We start from the raw sequence: 15694 nt of genomic DNA, 5'->3' as shown, positions 1-15694 counted from the left end.
CCTAAGCCCTGCCCACCTCTCTTATGCCCAGCTATAGGTTGTAGGCATCTTTATCCAACCAATATATTTTTTTCTTTTTTTGGTTTTTCAAAACAGGGTTTCTCTGTGTAGCCCTGGCTGTCCTGGAACTCACTCTGTAGACCAGGCTGGCCTCGAACTCAGAAATCCGCCTGCCTCTGCCTCCCGAGTGCTGGGATTAAAGGCGTGTGCCACCACTGCCCGGCCTGTTTCAATTTCTGAGGAAACTGTTATGCAACAGAGGGGATAAATATTCCTCCCATTGCCTTTTGGGCAGCTTAGAATGCCAGCTCTTTACCCAGGGCTAGAGATGTCGAGATGAAACTTAGAACAAAGCCAGACACTGCTACTTTCACATATGGTATGTGAACTTTCAAGGAATTGTAAAACTGATGCTTCCATTTCTAGTGTTACCAGGGAAATGGCTCTGTGTGTGTGTGTGTGTGTGTGTGTGTGTGTGTCCAAAGCTTCAGTGGTCTAAGGCTACTTGGCAGGGTTTTAGAACATATACTTACTGGGGGTCATGGTGCGGGTCCTGCTGAGTACCCCTGTTACTTTGTGATGCCTAGCAAGACATACCAAGGATAATAACTACCACAAGCAGCTTCACAGTTTACAAAGTGTTTTTGTTTCTGTGATCTTAGGTGTTCTCACCACACCCACCAGGTGCGATAGTCAGAAATAGCTGGTGCCTGTTTGAAGTCAGCCTGACTCACTTCCCTAGTTAAGGGCTGAAGTGAAGGATAGAATCTACAACAGCTTGTTCTGTCGGGTCCAGCTGTCTGGAGAGAGCTTCAGCACGGACAGTCAACTTCCAGAGGAAGGACGTCGGTCCAGAATGCAGCATTTGAAACCTAATAGCCCCTTCCCAGCAAGCCGAGAAAAGAGTCAGCCTGCTTCTGCACTGGGTGGGCAAGCCTGTCTGCGAATTGCTCTCTGCGGGCTTCAAAGGTGGAACTGCTTGGCATCAGTAAAGAGTCCTCCTTTCTCTTAGTCCTGTCCCCGGCTCTTCTCCCACAGAGGTACTTACAGTGTCTTTATAGTGATAAAGTAAGACTTGCCCAAGCTTACTCATAACCCTGCAAGATTATTCATTCTTAAAATTATGATACTAGCATGCATATTCTCCTAGAAAGCAGTTATTTTAAAAACTGGGGCTCTAGTTCAGTGGTTAAGACCACTGGCTGCTCTCTCAGGAGGCCCAGGCTTAACTCCTAACCCACCTGGCAGCTCACAACTATCTGTAACTCAAAACCCAAGGAGTCTGATGCCCTCTTCTGGCCTCCAAGAACACTGTACCCGAGCTTGGTGTACAGACATAATTAATGGAGGTAAAACACTCATACTTATAAAATAAAAATAAAACAATAAAATAAAACTTAGCACTCCCATTATTATTATTATGCTGAAAATGTTTCAATGCTTGGACATTACCCCCCCCCCCCAGCGATTTTGATTCATTTCATCTGCAGGACCTGGGAACAATTTGGCTTTTTTAATTAATATTTTTCCCCCTTGAGATAGTGTTCTAGTAGCTTTAAATCATTACCTGAGAAGGGAGGGATCACCGGGATTATCCTGTGAACACATTCCTGTGGGACTGTCTTGGCTGTTAGCTGACGTAACAGGGCACAGCCCTCTGTAGATGGCACTATTCCTCTAGCATAAGCCTGCTAGCAAGCAAGCCAGAGACCAGGGTCTCTGCTTCAAGTTCCTGCCCTGACATCCTTCACTGATGGATGTCATATAGCTTTTCTCCCCTAAATTGCTCTTAGCCAGGGTGTTTTTCTGGTATAGTTTTGGTTTTGGTTTTTTTTTTTTTTTTTTTCCAGACAAGATTTCTCTGTGTAGCTCCAGCTGTCCTGGAATTCCATCTGTAGACCAGGCTGGCCTTGAACTCAGAGATCTGCCTGCTTCTGCCTCCTAAATGCTGGGATTAAGGTCAAATGCCACCATGCCCATGTCAGAGTGGTTTTTTTGTTTTGTTTTTCTTTGCTTTATTTTATCATAGCAACAGAGATAAAGCTAAAACCAGTGTTCCTCTGTTTTGACCAAGCTGGGTTTTGAAGCCTTGGGCTCCAAAAGCTTCTTTTTTTTTTTTTTTTTTTTTAAATTTTTTTTTTTTAATGTTTTTTTTTTTTTTTTTTGCTTGTTTGTTTGTTTGGTTGGTTTTTGGTTTTTCGAGACAGGGTTTCTCTGTATGGTCTTGGCTGTCCTGGAACTCACTTTGTAGACCAGGCTGGCCTCGAACTCAGAAATCCGCCTGTCTCTGCCTCCCAAGTGCTGGGATTAAAGGCGTGCGCCACCACGCCCGGCCCCAAAAGCTTCTTGCATGAGCCTCCTCGGGAGTAGTGACCACCTAAACACAAACTACCCCAGTTTTATAAAAGCAACTCATGCTTTTAAAATCAGCTTATTTTTATGTGTGTAGGTGTTTTGCTTGTATACATGTCTGCATCTGCTGCCCTTGAGGCCAGGAGAGGACCTCAGATCCTCTGATCCACTGGAGTTACTGTGTATGTGCTAAGACCCAGGTCCCCCGGAAGAGCAGCAAGTGCTCTTAACCACTAGTCTATCCAGTCCCTCCAAAGCAGCTTGTTAAAGGTAGCAAGAGATGCTGGAGGACTGGGCACAGAAATCAGAAAGAAACATGCCAATGTATGCTCAATGGTACCAAGTGTCTGGAGGGGAAACCATGTGTCATAGAGACCCCTCTCGCAACCACGGTGGCCTGTGTGAATGATGAACACACAAGGTTGCTACTGGTGGAAAGTTCACCCCTGAAGCTGTGTTAGCTAATAGAAACGCATCCAGCCTTCAAGACAAAGCAGACAGACCCAACGCAAAACCGGAAATGTCAAGCCTTTCGTCCTTGTCTAGTTGCCCTGGAGACGAGTCAACGCTGTTTACCTCTGGCGCTCTTCTTGCTCCAGCTGCAAGCCTACAGGGTGCGTCGGGGAAAGCCTCAGGGACCAAATCCTGGGGATGAGAAAAAAATGCTTCCCCTAATATCTAAAATCAGTGTCCGAGTGCGTTGTTCTAAGTAAGTTGTAAGTAAGCCCCTAGTCAATTATGGCTACAGCCCGGGTGCTTAGACGCCCACTTTGACTGGTCAGGTTTGTCTTGTGTTCTTGCTTAACCAGTGGACTTGCTGATTTTACTTTACTCTAATTCATGCAGAAATTCTTTTCTTTCTTTTTTAAAAAAGATTTGTTTATTTATTTCATGTCTGTGGGTACACTGTCGCTGTCTTCAGACACACCTGAAGAGGGCATCAGATCCCATCACAGATGGTTGTGAGTCACCATGTGGTTGCTGGGAATTGAACTCAGGACCTCTGCAAGAGCAGTCAGCGCTCTTGACCATTGAGCCATCTCTCCAGCCCCAGAAATTCTTTTCTGTCAGACAACAAGGACCTGGGTGAACCAGAAGAGTATCACCCCCAACCCAGGTCAGAGTGTTGAGTAACATTCCTGTTTCCTGTGTCTGAAATGGCCTTGATAATAAATAGTTCAGCAGGTGAAGTTTCGTGGCATCTCCTGATGTAGTCTTCATGAAGCAGATGAACAGACACTCATGAAAAGGCAGGGCCACCTCCGAAGCTTACACACACACACACACACACACACACACACACACACTGAAAACACAGGGAACATCCGCCCCCCAAATCATCCAAAATCTGAAGTCACCATGGTATGAAAGCCCTTCTCAGATCATGTGTGACAGACATGGATGAACCATACAACTGTACAGGTCAGTGGCCCTTCAGAGAGAGGAAATAAATTACCCAGAGTGCTTTGATGGATACAAGTAAAGAATGTGTTCTGCTTAACTCGGTTAACTGCTCCAAGAATTAAAAAAGCGTTGACTCATCTCCAGGGCAACTAGACACAGGATAAAAGCGTGGCATTTCCGGTTTTGCTGTTGGGTCGGCCTGCTTTGTTTTGAAGGTTGGATACCTTTCCATTAGCTAACTCAGCTTTAGAGATGAACTTTCCACCAGTAGTAACCTTGTATATTCATCATTCACACAGGCCACTGTGGTTGCAAGAAGGGTCTTTAAGACACATAGTTTCCCTTCCAGACACTTGATACAATTGAGCTGAAAGAATGTCCTCCTATTTTGTTTCTGCACAGGGGTTAATAATACAGTATTAGATTTCCCTCATCATGCAACCCACAAATTCATACGCATGCCTTTACTTTCAGTTCTGCGAGGGCTAAAGTTATATGTTAAGTTTTAACTACTGTGCTTAAGAGATCTATAAAACAAAAAACGCCTCTAACCTGTAAGCCCCACTTGCCCAAGGGCAGCCAGCTTCCTGGAATGCTGGGGGCTGCGGTTCAAGTAAGATAACAAGCCAGGTGTTTTCACTTCTGTGAAGAAGGTTGGTTGCTCCAGCTGCACAGGAAGTGCTTGGTCACATGCATGATAGAGAGGTATGTAGGCAGGAAGTATGTCCGGATATGATTGCTGTTGATTGGATGAACGTGGGAATACGGAGTCTTGTGGGGTTTACAGCCATTCTCTGGGCATCCAAGGTATGGAACTGGCCGGTGTCCATCATCCTGACCAGTATCTAATAAAGCCTGCTTTACATTTTGCTCAAAAATTGTGGTACTAGTCTTATTTTCACCTGGTAGGATTAACACTTCTTCTTACTGCTTTGTATACCATTGTACGGTCACAACATGGTGATGTAGTTTTCAGACAGCAATAGGGTCTAGTGAGGGTGTTATCCCAGAACACAGCTGTGATGGTCTCAAAGATATGCCCACACAGTCTAGAAATCTGAATAGTTTCTGGTTGGTGGCACCATTTGGATAGGTTCAGGAGGTGTGGTCTTGCTGAAGGAGTCACTGGGGGCAGGCTTTGAGAATTAAAAGACTTGTGCCAATTTTAGTTTGCTCTCTCTGCATCTTTCTCGAGGTTCAGGGTGTCCTCTGCTTGCTGTACCATGCCTGCCTGCTGCTTGCCAGGCTCCCTGCTGTGACGGTGATGGGCTCCTATCCCTCTGGATGTGTAAGCCCAAATAAACCGTCCCTTCCGTAAGGTTCCTTGGTCATGGTGGTTTATCACAGCAACAGAAAAGCAATTAATATTCAGCAGAAATGTCACCACACCCAAGGTCATCTGCTCCATACTTAAAAGCTAATATTCAGAGAATGAGAGTTGGTGGAAGGAAATCGGGTTTATTCAAGACTTTGTATTCTGAGATGTGGGAAACTATTTCTCCCCTCAAACTTGCATATTAGGGAACTCGGGTACATGAGAACTCCTTCACAAGGGGGGGGGAGGTGCCGAGGTCAAAGGGTGGGAAATGTACGTGCTGGGTAGGATCTTTGTCATCTAGGACTGTTGTCTTTATTCTCCTGTCACAACCAGCCTTGAACTCTGGTGGCTAGCTCATGTAATGAAAACTAAATACCATGGGCCTTTACATGTATTATGTATAATTATATATGTGATACATATGATAGTACCACGGAATATATATTAATACATACACATTCTATAATACATATGTATTATACATATGTTTTTCTTTTTTTTCTTTTTTTTTTTTTTTTTTTTGGTTTTTTGAGACAGGGTTTCTCTGTGTAGCCCTGGCTGTCCTGGAACTCACTGTAGACCAGGCTGGCCTTGAACTCAGAAATCCGCCTGCCTCTGCCTCCCGAGTGCTGGGATTAAAGGCGTGGGCCACCACCGCCCGGCACTATACATATGTATTCTATAAATTCTCCTTTCCTAGGGGGAGGAGAACTCCACAAGCTATTAGTGACCACAGAGTGGAGCTGTGACTTCTTCCATGTTGCCACTGACAAGCTAATCCTGGCTATTGCACAACAAAACTGAGACATGCAATACTAATGCAATTCAGGAGCATGCCACTTTGCCAAGTTTCAATTATTTAAAAACCATCGGCTTTTTAAATTGTGTATGACACGTGTGAAATACATGTCAATCCCTCACCTTCTCACTTACTTTAGTCATATCAAATGATCCAACACAATATGTTCGTGCTTATCATTGAACTTTCACAATGTTATAAACATACATAGTCTTTAAACTAGACTCAGTTCATAACTTTATAATTGCAAGCAAACAAACCAAAGAATCAAATACACACAGACAGAATAACGCAACACAGCGGGAATACTCTAGAGAAGATAATTCCCACCCACCACTGGTTATTGATCTTCCATAAGTTCCAATAGATGAAGGGCAGTGGAAACCCCAAAAAGACATATCCGTGGTATTAAAATATTGCTAAGCGATTCTTATTTTTACAACCATTAGTAGCCTTAAACTATGCATAAACAGTGTTTTCCATGCATGCTGCAGGTGTCTCAGCCAAGCTGATGAAAGAAGCACCCTACCCGGCTAGAGGACACCGCGCTCCCTACAACCCGCGTCTCCCGGTGCGCAGGCTCAAGCCCCGCCCCTACGCTCCAGCCTCCCGTCATGCTCCGCGATAGTGGCTGTGGCGGCAGCGACCGAGGCGGCAGTATGGAGGGCGAGAGCACGTTGGGGGTGCTGTCTGGCTTCGTGCTCGGCGCGCTCACTTTCCATCATCTCAACACAGACTCAGACACGGTGAGCCGGGCGCGGCTGCCGACCCCGCCCGCAGTCCCCGCTCGCTCCGTGGGTTCGCGGAGCAGGGCGCCCTCCCGGGCTCTCATCCGGGCCCTTTTTCTCTGCTCGCCCTTGGGCTTGGAGGAAAGTTCCCCGGGGCCTCCGGCTCGGCGACGAAAGTCGGGCAGCTTACCTGCCTCGCTACCCTGCTGTGCGAAGGATCCCGGCGCCGGGTCCTACTCGCAGCGCGTGAGCGTCGCGAGGCTCGGGAGGACGAGCAGGGGCGAGCCAGACCCCGCACCCAGCCGCAAGGGGCTGGCTAGTTGTAGGGCTACCCTGGCATGAGGCTGTAAGATCCGGCTATTTCTGTGCTACTTTCCGTTACAAACGCACCTTGTCCAGGATCAGATGTGTAAATGCATTTTTAAGCCTTTGCCTCCTTTCGAAGCCCGTGAGTGACATTGAAAACAAATTTTAAGGCTTTTTTTTTTTTTTTTGGTAGATTAAAAACTTACCGTAAAACTTTGAGGTCTGGCAGTAGCATCTTGTATTAAGTTCTTAGTAACATAAAGAAAGAAACTAGAAACATCTAAAATGAGTTTGGGGTCTGCACGAATACAGTGCAGAGAGCACCATACTGAACAGTGTGGAGTAAGGTATTTGAACTGTTGAGTCCTTCGCTTTAAGTGTCAGATCTGCGTTGCCTAAATTGCTTCTCAGCACAGTCCCAGTGATAGGAGTGTACAATGATTTTGATGTGCAGTACATCAAAATACCAGGGGGAAACAAATGACATCTTTGAATGCGCGAGGTACTCACCGGGCAGCACATAATGGGATGATACATTAGCATGGCTCTACGGGAGGATGATACACAAACTTCATACTAAACACAAACACGTGTGTGTGTGTATCTGTGGGACTTATTTTAGAAGATGTTTAGCGTGAACATAAGTAAACTGCCCTAAGTCTGTAGTTTATAGGATTAGCCCTTGTACACTACATCTTGGTGTTTGACCCTAGTTTCTCAGATATTTTAACTTTTGTTTGTTTGTTTGAAGAGTCATTTACTGAGCATCTGTGGATCACACATGGGCAGTGCCCAAGTAGACCAGAAGAGGGCATAACATCCCCTGGAACTTAATGGGAGATAAAGATGTGGGCGCTGAGAACTAAATCCTGTTCTTTTGCAAGAGCAGCCACTGCTCTTAATGACTGAATCGTCCCTCCAGCTCAACTAAAGTTTTTAGAGTTGGTTTCTGAATAATTGTACTTAGAATTGACTGGTACTTTTCCTAGTTTTTAACATTGGGAGTATCAAAATCAAGAACATTTGCAATTGCAGATTTTTACCCACTTGATTCTGTTAAAAGACTGGGACATTCCTATGTTTGTTTGGTTGGTCGTTCGATTATTTTGATGAAATGGAGGCAGGGCATTATAAACCAATTTTAATGAATAGAAGAGTTCACTTGATCTTTAAATGCACCCAAAGAAAAAACTTGAGTCACTGAAATGAGAAAACAAAACAAAAACTCAAAAGGCTGCCTGTATTTTAAAAGAAAACAGGCACACAGTAGACCCACTGGGAAGCAGATGTAACTGAATTACAAATCTTTATTTTTTTTTAATAATTTTTAGACAGATTTACATCTGAAAACATTGATCACTTTAGCATTCCATAGCTAAGAAACCTCCACTGACACTCAGAAATATGTGTAAAATCCAGACTTGGGCTGCTCATTTGGATTATCTTGTGGGACTTTACCCTCTTGTTACAACTGTCCACAGAAGCCTTGCGCTTCAAGACAAACTGCTCAGCTGAGCTCTTAAACAGACTTAAAACTTTTATGCATTTGAGTTAGGGGTGCTTCACTCTCTGCCTTCCCAAACTATTACCAAGCCCTTTAAAGTCAGTTCTACTCAGCCTGGCGTGGTGGCGCTCGCCTTTAATCCCAGCACTTGGGAGGCAGAAGGCAGGCGAATTTCTGAGTTCAAGGCCAGCCTGGTCTACAAAGTGAGTTCCAGGACAGCCAGAGCTACACAGAGAAACCCTGTCTCAAAACAAACAAACAAACAAATCAGTTCCACTCTGTCTCCCTCTCAGCCTTTCCCAGTTACCCATGTGCCCACTACCTATAACACATTTGTATATTGTGAAATTCTGAGAAGATATGATTAGGAGATAGAATATTGACCCTAGCCAGTGTGTTTCATATACTGCTTCTTTTGTTTACTCTCATAGGAAGGTTTTCTCCTCGGTGAAATGAAAGGTGAAGCCAAGAATAGCATTACTGATTCACAGATGGACAACGTTAAAGTTGTTTATACAATTGGTGAGTCACTTAGTTCTGTTTTGGTAGTTTGCATGCCGAGGACAAGCAGCATAAGTGTTACTTTCACTCTTATATTTTAGTTGTTCTGGGGAATATACACATGTGTGTGTTTAAACTGTTAACATATATACGGTAATGTTTTGAAAAGCACTCCAAAAAAAAAAAAAAAAGAAAAGAAAAGAAAAAACCAAAAGTGTGGGTGCAGTGGTACACACCTGTAATCCTCACACTAAGAAAGTAGAGGCAGGAGGATCAGAAGTACAGCTCTACACATTTGCTGTTGTCTAGGGAGTGTAACACTTGCAGTTCCAGGTGGGACTCCAGGTTGGATTTCTAGCCCTGCATGTCTGGGAGTCACTTGATTTCTGGGTGAGCGTGGTCTGTCTTAGGGTGGTCTGAAGAGGGATGAGCTCTGCATAGTGAAGCTCCTAGCTAGCGGGAGGCCAAACGCTCCTCAGGGTGGTGGGCAGTGGGCAAGCAATTAATACACTCATGACTAGAAATCCTTTTTCTCCTAGACATTCAGAAATATATCCCATGCTACCGGCTTTTTAGGTGAGTAATAGTATTAGTAAAAACAAGTAAATTATCCATTGTGACAATTGTTTGCAAGGTAAATAATTTTAAAAACTAACAGTGTCTTCATAACCAGACATGGTAATTGAGTGTCTTGGTTACATAGAAGTTTGTTTGTTTTTTTTTCAGTATCTAAGGTACACTAGTCCACATCAACTGCATCTGTAATTTCATTAGTTGTGTTACCCTTAGCTGGCTTCTACTGCCTCTGAAAAACCAGTGTTCTCTGAGAATTGCCTTTTCTTCTCACACACAATCCTCTCATTGCATATATAAACTCATGACTGACAGGTACTTTAATGTCACTAACAGTCACCAAGCAAACAGACACAACCGTAGGATGGTGTTATTTTAAAGACTGTTTTATGATTTATATCAGCCACAGGAGAAAAAGAATGAGTGTCGTACACTCTCACACAGTGTATACATGTCTAAGACGGTGGGAGTTACAAGGCATACGTGGTAAAGAGGGATCTGTGGGGAAGAAAGTATGACAAGACAGCCTGGGGTGTTCTCAGACTGATAAAGCAGGAAGGAGTCAGTCTGCTTACAGCCCTTCTTACACACTGGACGTGCAGGTCTAGTCATTGAACGGGGAGTTCTTAGTGGAACCTCCTAGAAAAGACTTCTTGAAGGGCCTTCTGGATCAGCAAAGGATTAAGAGAACCTGTATTTCCGGGCAACTACATTAAGAATCAGGCTAGTTTAGTAGTGTCTGGGCTAGTTTAGTAGTGTCAGCAAATACACTGATTTGCTCATTTCAGAAGTCTACAAGTTTCTTGAAAACAGGTCATTGAAACCTAAAACATAGTTTGTTTTTTTTGTTTTTGCTTTTGATTTTCCAAGACAGGGTTTCTCTGTGTAGCCCTTGCTGTCCTGGGACTTGCTTTTTAGACCAGGCTGGCCTTGAACTCACAGAGATCCACCTGCCTCTGCCCCCTGAGTGCTGGGATTAAAGGCTTATGCCACTATGCCTGGCCTTTAAGTATGGATTCTTTAAAGTGTATCCTTTTGGGGAGTGAGGAGACAACAGGGCTCTGATTGTAGCCCAGGCTGTCCTAACCTCCAGAGTCTTCTGTCTCAGCCTTGCAGGTGTCAGGTTATAGGCATTTGTCACCATACCTGGATTATTATGTTTCCATATAAAACTGCAGAAGCTTGACATAAGATCAGTGTTCTCATGTGTTTATACTATTAGCCTATGCTTACATATCCCAAGGTTCTTTCTACCTTAGATACCAGGTTGAGATGCTTAGAAATGGACCGTGCTAAAGAAATACAGCAATAACATTTATTATTGTTGTTATTTATTGTCTCCTCTCTCCCCTTTTTCTCTCTTCCCTTCTCTTTCTCTGGGGATTGAACTTAGAAACTGGGCATTGGTTTCTGGAACTGTCACAATTTCAGTCTTTATCCAAGTCACAAATGCCATAGCAGTTGTCTTTCAACAAACCCAGCTACCCCTTAACCCATTAAAATATTTTTAATGGAGTTATTTTTTCTTGTGGTACCAAGATTGACCCAAGGCCTTTACTTTGCTAGGTAAGCACTACACTGCTGAGCTGTAATCCCAGGCTGTGTGTTTGTTTCAAACATTGTGTGACTAAGTTATTGGCTGGCCTTAAACTCACTCTTGTAGCTTAGGCAGGCCTTGAACTTGAGATCGTCTTCTCTTAACCTGTTTAGTAGATGGATTCATAGGCCTGTACCAAGCTCAGCTTAAAGGTGTTACCAAATAGGATATTGGTCATTTCCATGTAAGTAAATGTCTCCAGTGTATACTTAAGGATTTCAAGGAAAAAGAAGCCCTATAAAATCCTATAGGGCTTGGTTTACTATTTCAGCATTATAAAAAGGAATATTACCTCCTCAATGTCAAAGAAAAGGACTAGGAGTGAGGAGGCGGCTCCACTGTTAACTCCCTGCCGCACAGGAGTGAAGACCCAAGTTTGGCCCAGGTTCAGTGAGACGCATGGTCAAGCAATAAGGTGGTGACTGGTGAAGGAAGCAGCTTCACCCTCTGGCTTTTCTGTGCGTGTACACCTGATCACAAGTGCACACATCCATGAACACGGGGGCACGCGTGTGTGCACACACACACATGCACAGACTACACCCACACAGGGAAGGAACTATTACTTGGAGTCTCTCACAGGAAGAGACGACTAAGCTACAAGGAAATGGTTTAGAATCATTTAGAATTATTCTTTCTATATCTGAGACAGTCCAGTTACAAAAACCAGTGGATTAAGTCAGATTTATCCTCCCCTTCCCAGAGTCCCCAAAACCCTGAACATACAGCTTTGGGATTAGCAGTGGATCGTTGTCCTTCGTCACTGTTCTTTATTATTCATTGTATATCCTATCCTAAATTATCAGTTACCAGGAAGGGAACTGAGTTGTGAACTGCCTATATGAACAGTCTGATTCTTGTACTAATGAATAGTTTATTCTGATTTAGTTTAAAAATGTGATAGACAGCTCATACCTGGAAGTTTTTCTATTTTTTGTTGTTGTTGCTTATGGACATAATGTTTCTACTATTAAAGTGTTAATCTTAAAATTTTCTCTATTATTGTTGGAGTTCATATGATAAGTAGGCACGAATTTTGGTTGGATAATGTGGGTTAGGAGTTACTAAAATTAAAAGTACTAATAAAATTATTCAAATTTCTATCTTACTTGGAAACTTTTTAATTTTTACTTTTGTAGCTTTTATAATTCTTTAGGTGAAGTAAACGAACATGCACTGAAGAAGGTTCTTTCAAATGTCAGAAAGGTATTTTCTTTTCTTTGTTAGTATTATTTGTGCTATTTTGTGATCCTAAAAACCGGTACTTTTATAGAACTCTTAAGCAATATTAATAGCATTCATTAGAGCATGTAAGAAAAGACTTATTGTTCCCAGAAATTCAGGCAGTGTTTCTCTGAAAGCAAAACTACTCATTAAAAGTATCCATCCTGGGGCTGGAGAGATGGCTCAGTTGGTTAAGGGCACTGACTGCTCTTCCAGAGGACCTGGGTTTGGTTCCCAGCACCCACATGGCAGCTCACAACCAGATAGAAGTCCAGTCCCAGGGGATACAATGCTTTCTTCTGTCCCCTGGATACATGCATGCACATAGTACACAGATGTACAAGCAGGCAAAGCATACACAGAAAATGGAAAATATCACCTCACTGCTCCTTTGACTACTGTGATAGCACACTGACTTCTCTGGCTTATGGCTTAAGCACAGCCTTTTCCCATCTGATTTACTCTAGGAGTGAATCCATTTCTGTTATTTTCACATCACTGGATTTTATTATTGTTGTTGCTGTTGTTATTTATTGTCTCAGACTGCTGGATTTAGGTAGCTGGGGCTTCAGGTATATGTCACAGAGCCAGGCTTTGCAGTTTCCTATACAGCAGTTCCATTTAGCCCTTCCATGTGCTTGGTGTTAGGTAAAAGTCATGGAAGATTCAGAATCCCATTTCCAATCTAAGCTCTTTTTGAGGTGTGCATTTTTGTCTTTAAAATTTTATGTGTCTGAGAATAGAAGAAAATTTCAGGGAAAGTTTCAGTCACTTGGAATGATAACACACATCCGAATTTAGAATGGAAGTAGATTTAATAATGTAAGTTCTTTCAGATAGTGGGTGTATACTTGTAATCCCAGGTCTGAGGGAAGCCAAGACAGAAGAGGATTTATTCTCAGGCAACCCAGTGAGATCCTGACACCTGCAAGCCAAAAAAAAAAAAGAAAGAAAGAAAGAAAGAGAAGGGCTGTGGACGTGGCTCTGGTGCTCCCTTGCCTCCGTAAGGCTCTGGGTGCACTGTTCTAGCACCCAGCACAAGGCCTGACACCTGAGCTCAATCTGTGCAAACCATTGGAGAGAGGGAGAAAACAGCCCTGTTTGCTGTCCGCTGAGCTCCCCAAGGGTAGCACTCATACATACCTGCATGCATGCATAAAGACACACATGCACTTATAAAAGTATCTTAAAAGAACATGGTTGAACTTAAAAAAAGATTATTATTTGGAACCAACAAGACGGCTTAGTGGGCAAATGCTCTGGCTTTGAAGCCGGATGACCTGAACTTAATCCTTTGACTAACAGGATGGATAGAGGGAGAGAAATGACTTTCACACAGTGTCCTCTGTTCACCACACTTCATCTCCACATGCACATACACAAGCGCACGCATGCACACACCCACACACGTGCGTGCCACATGTGCACACAGCAAGTGTAATGTACTCTTTTTTTTAAGATTTATTTATTTTATGTTTATGAGTACACTGTAGCACCAGAAGAGGGTATCAGATCCCATTACAAATGGCTGTGAGCCACCATGTGGTTGCTGGGAATTGAACTCAGGACCTTCGGAAGAGCAGTCAGTGCTCTTAACCTCTGAGCCATCTCTCCAGCCCTTTTTTTTCCCCCTTGTTTAATATTTTACTTTAGCATGTTTCCATAGATGCAATCAAGACTCTAATAAATTTTTTTGTTTTGGTTTTTTTGTTTGTTTGTTTGTTTTTTATTTAATTAGGTATTTTCTTCAGTTACATTTCAAATGCTATCCTAAAAGTCCCCCTTACCCTTCCCCCCACTCCCCTACCCACCCACTCCCACTCCCTGGCCCTGGCGTTCTCCTGTACTGAGGCATATAAAGTTTGCAAGGCCAAGGGGCCTCTCTTCCAAATGATGGCCGACTAGGCCATCTTCTGATACATATGCAGCTAGAGACACGAGCTCTGGGGGGTACTGGTTAGTTCATATTGTTGTTCCACCTATAGTGTTGCAGACCCCTTTAGCTCCTTGGGTACTTTCTCTAGCTCCTCCATTGGGGGCCTTGTGTTCCATCCAATAGCTGACTGTGGTAATGTACTCTTAATTTGATTATTTAGGAAGTATATTTATGAGAGCTTTTTCCTTCAAAATGAATGTTTTGTTTTTGAGATAACCTCACCATGTAGCCCACTTCATCTTTGAACTTGTTATCCTTTGAATTCCAAAAGCTGAGATTACAGGTATAAGAGCCATTTCTAATTTTTTGGCTTTAATGTACAAATAAATGTACGGTGGGTTTTTGTTGTTGTTGCTATAATTACTATTTAGTAATGAGAATTATTTTTCAGGTTGAAAGTTTATTAATGTTATTCATGAACTTGTTGGACCAGGTCTTCATGAATGTTACATAAGTACTTTACAAACTGAGCTTCACTCCCAGCTCATACTGATTTAACAACCACCACACACATGCTGCCTTGCAATCCCTAATGATGCCAATGCTATTATTCCACACACTAGGGAGCCACTCCCTGAAAACATTCATATCCTATGTAAACACTTGATTAGTTAAATGTTAAACTCTTTACATTGATTTTAAAATCACTTGAAAGGTTTTTGTATTAAGTATATTTTTGATTTATTATAACCCAAGCTTTACCAACACTTAGAAGCGCCATTTTAAGACAGGTAGGTTTTGCCAAATTTAGTGGTGATGCCTTTAATCCCAGCACTTGAGAAGCAGAGATAGGTGGATCTCTCTGAGTTTGAAGCCAGCCTGGTCTACAGACTGAGTTGCGGACTGCCAAGGCCACACAGAGAGACCCTGGCAAATTTGTTTAGTTTTGTTGTGTCCCCAGGCTACACTACAGTCTTGTTGCTTCAGCCCCTAGTGTCCTGGAGCTACTGATTACACTGTAGCTACTGCCTCAAGACCATTAATTTTTTTCCTGTATCTCTTCAGACTGTGGTGGGTTGGTATAAATTCCGTCGTCACTCGGATCAGATCATGACATTTAGAGAGCAGTTACTCCACAGAAACTTACAGACACATCTTTCAAGCCCTGAGCTGGTTTTCCTGTTGTTAACACCGAGTATAACAACAGAAAGCTGCTCCACTCACTGCCTGGAACACGCCTTATATAAACCTCAAAGGGGGTAAGTATTGGTTGGTCCTGGCTATTTTAAGTAGACTTTTCATAGTGCTTTGTAGCTCCAAGTGTCTTCATACAGTGTTGCACTGATGTCATAATCTTGGGACAGTAAGCCTTAATGTTAATAATAGATGGGGAAACAAGGGTTGGGCAAGGAAATGGGGCCCAGGGGTGATGGCTTGGACTCTTGTGTCCTGGAACCTAAGTGTTACTGCACTCATGTGAGTATGGGCTGCTGTAGACACAGATTCATCACA

The 15694-nt window shown here is 43.1% G+C and overlaps 1 protein-coding gene across 8 annotated transcripts in view; it reads left to right on the top strand.

Moving 5' to 3' along the window:
- Abraxas1 (BRCA1 A complex subunit) overlaps window positions 1-15694 on the top strand; it is a 41063-nt gene that overhangs the window by 18415 nt on the left and 6954 nt on the right. For 6 of the 8 annotated variants that reach the window (XR_389290.4, XR_001784743.2, XR_001784744.2 and 3 more), the window contains exons 2-6: window positions 6368-6619; window positions 8843-8933; window positions 9452-9488; window positions 12222-12288; window positions 15248-15441. Coding sequence is in view for 4 of the 8 variants with exons in the window: in XM_006535217.4 (XP_006535280.1) it covers window positions 6488-6619; window positions 8843-8933; window positions 9452-9488; window positions 12222-12288; window positions 15248-15441 (521 nt within the window). In the remaining 4 variants the exon portion in view is untranslated. Of the gene's footprint in view, window positions 1-6367; window positions 6620-8842; window positions 8934-9451; window positions 9489-12221; window positions 12289-15247; window positions 15442-15694 lie in introns of those variants that run through there. The other 2 variants (NM_172405.3, XM_006535218.2) reach the window with 2 other exon arrangements.

The sequence above is a fragment of the Mus musculus genome, chromosome 5 (assembly GCF_000001635.26).
Source record: "Mus musculus strain C57BL/6J chromosome 5, GRCm38.p6 C57BL/6J".
In the NCBI taxonomy this organism is placed as follows: domain Eukaryota; kingdom Metazoa; phylum Chordata; class Mammalia; order Rodentia; family Muridae; genus Mus; species Mus musculus.
Note: the sequence above shows the minus strand (reverse complement) of the source record. Positions and strands in the feature narration are given on the sequence as shown.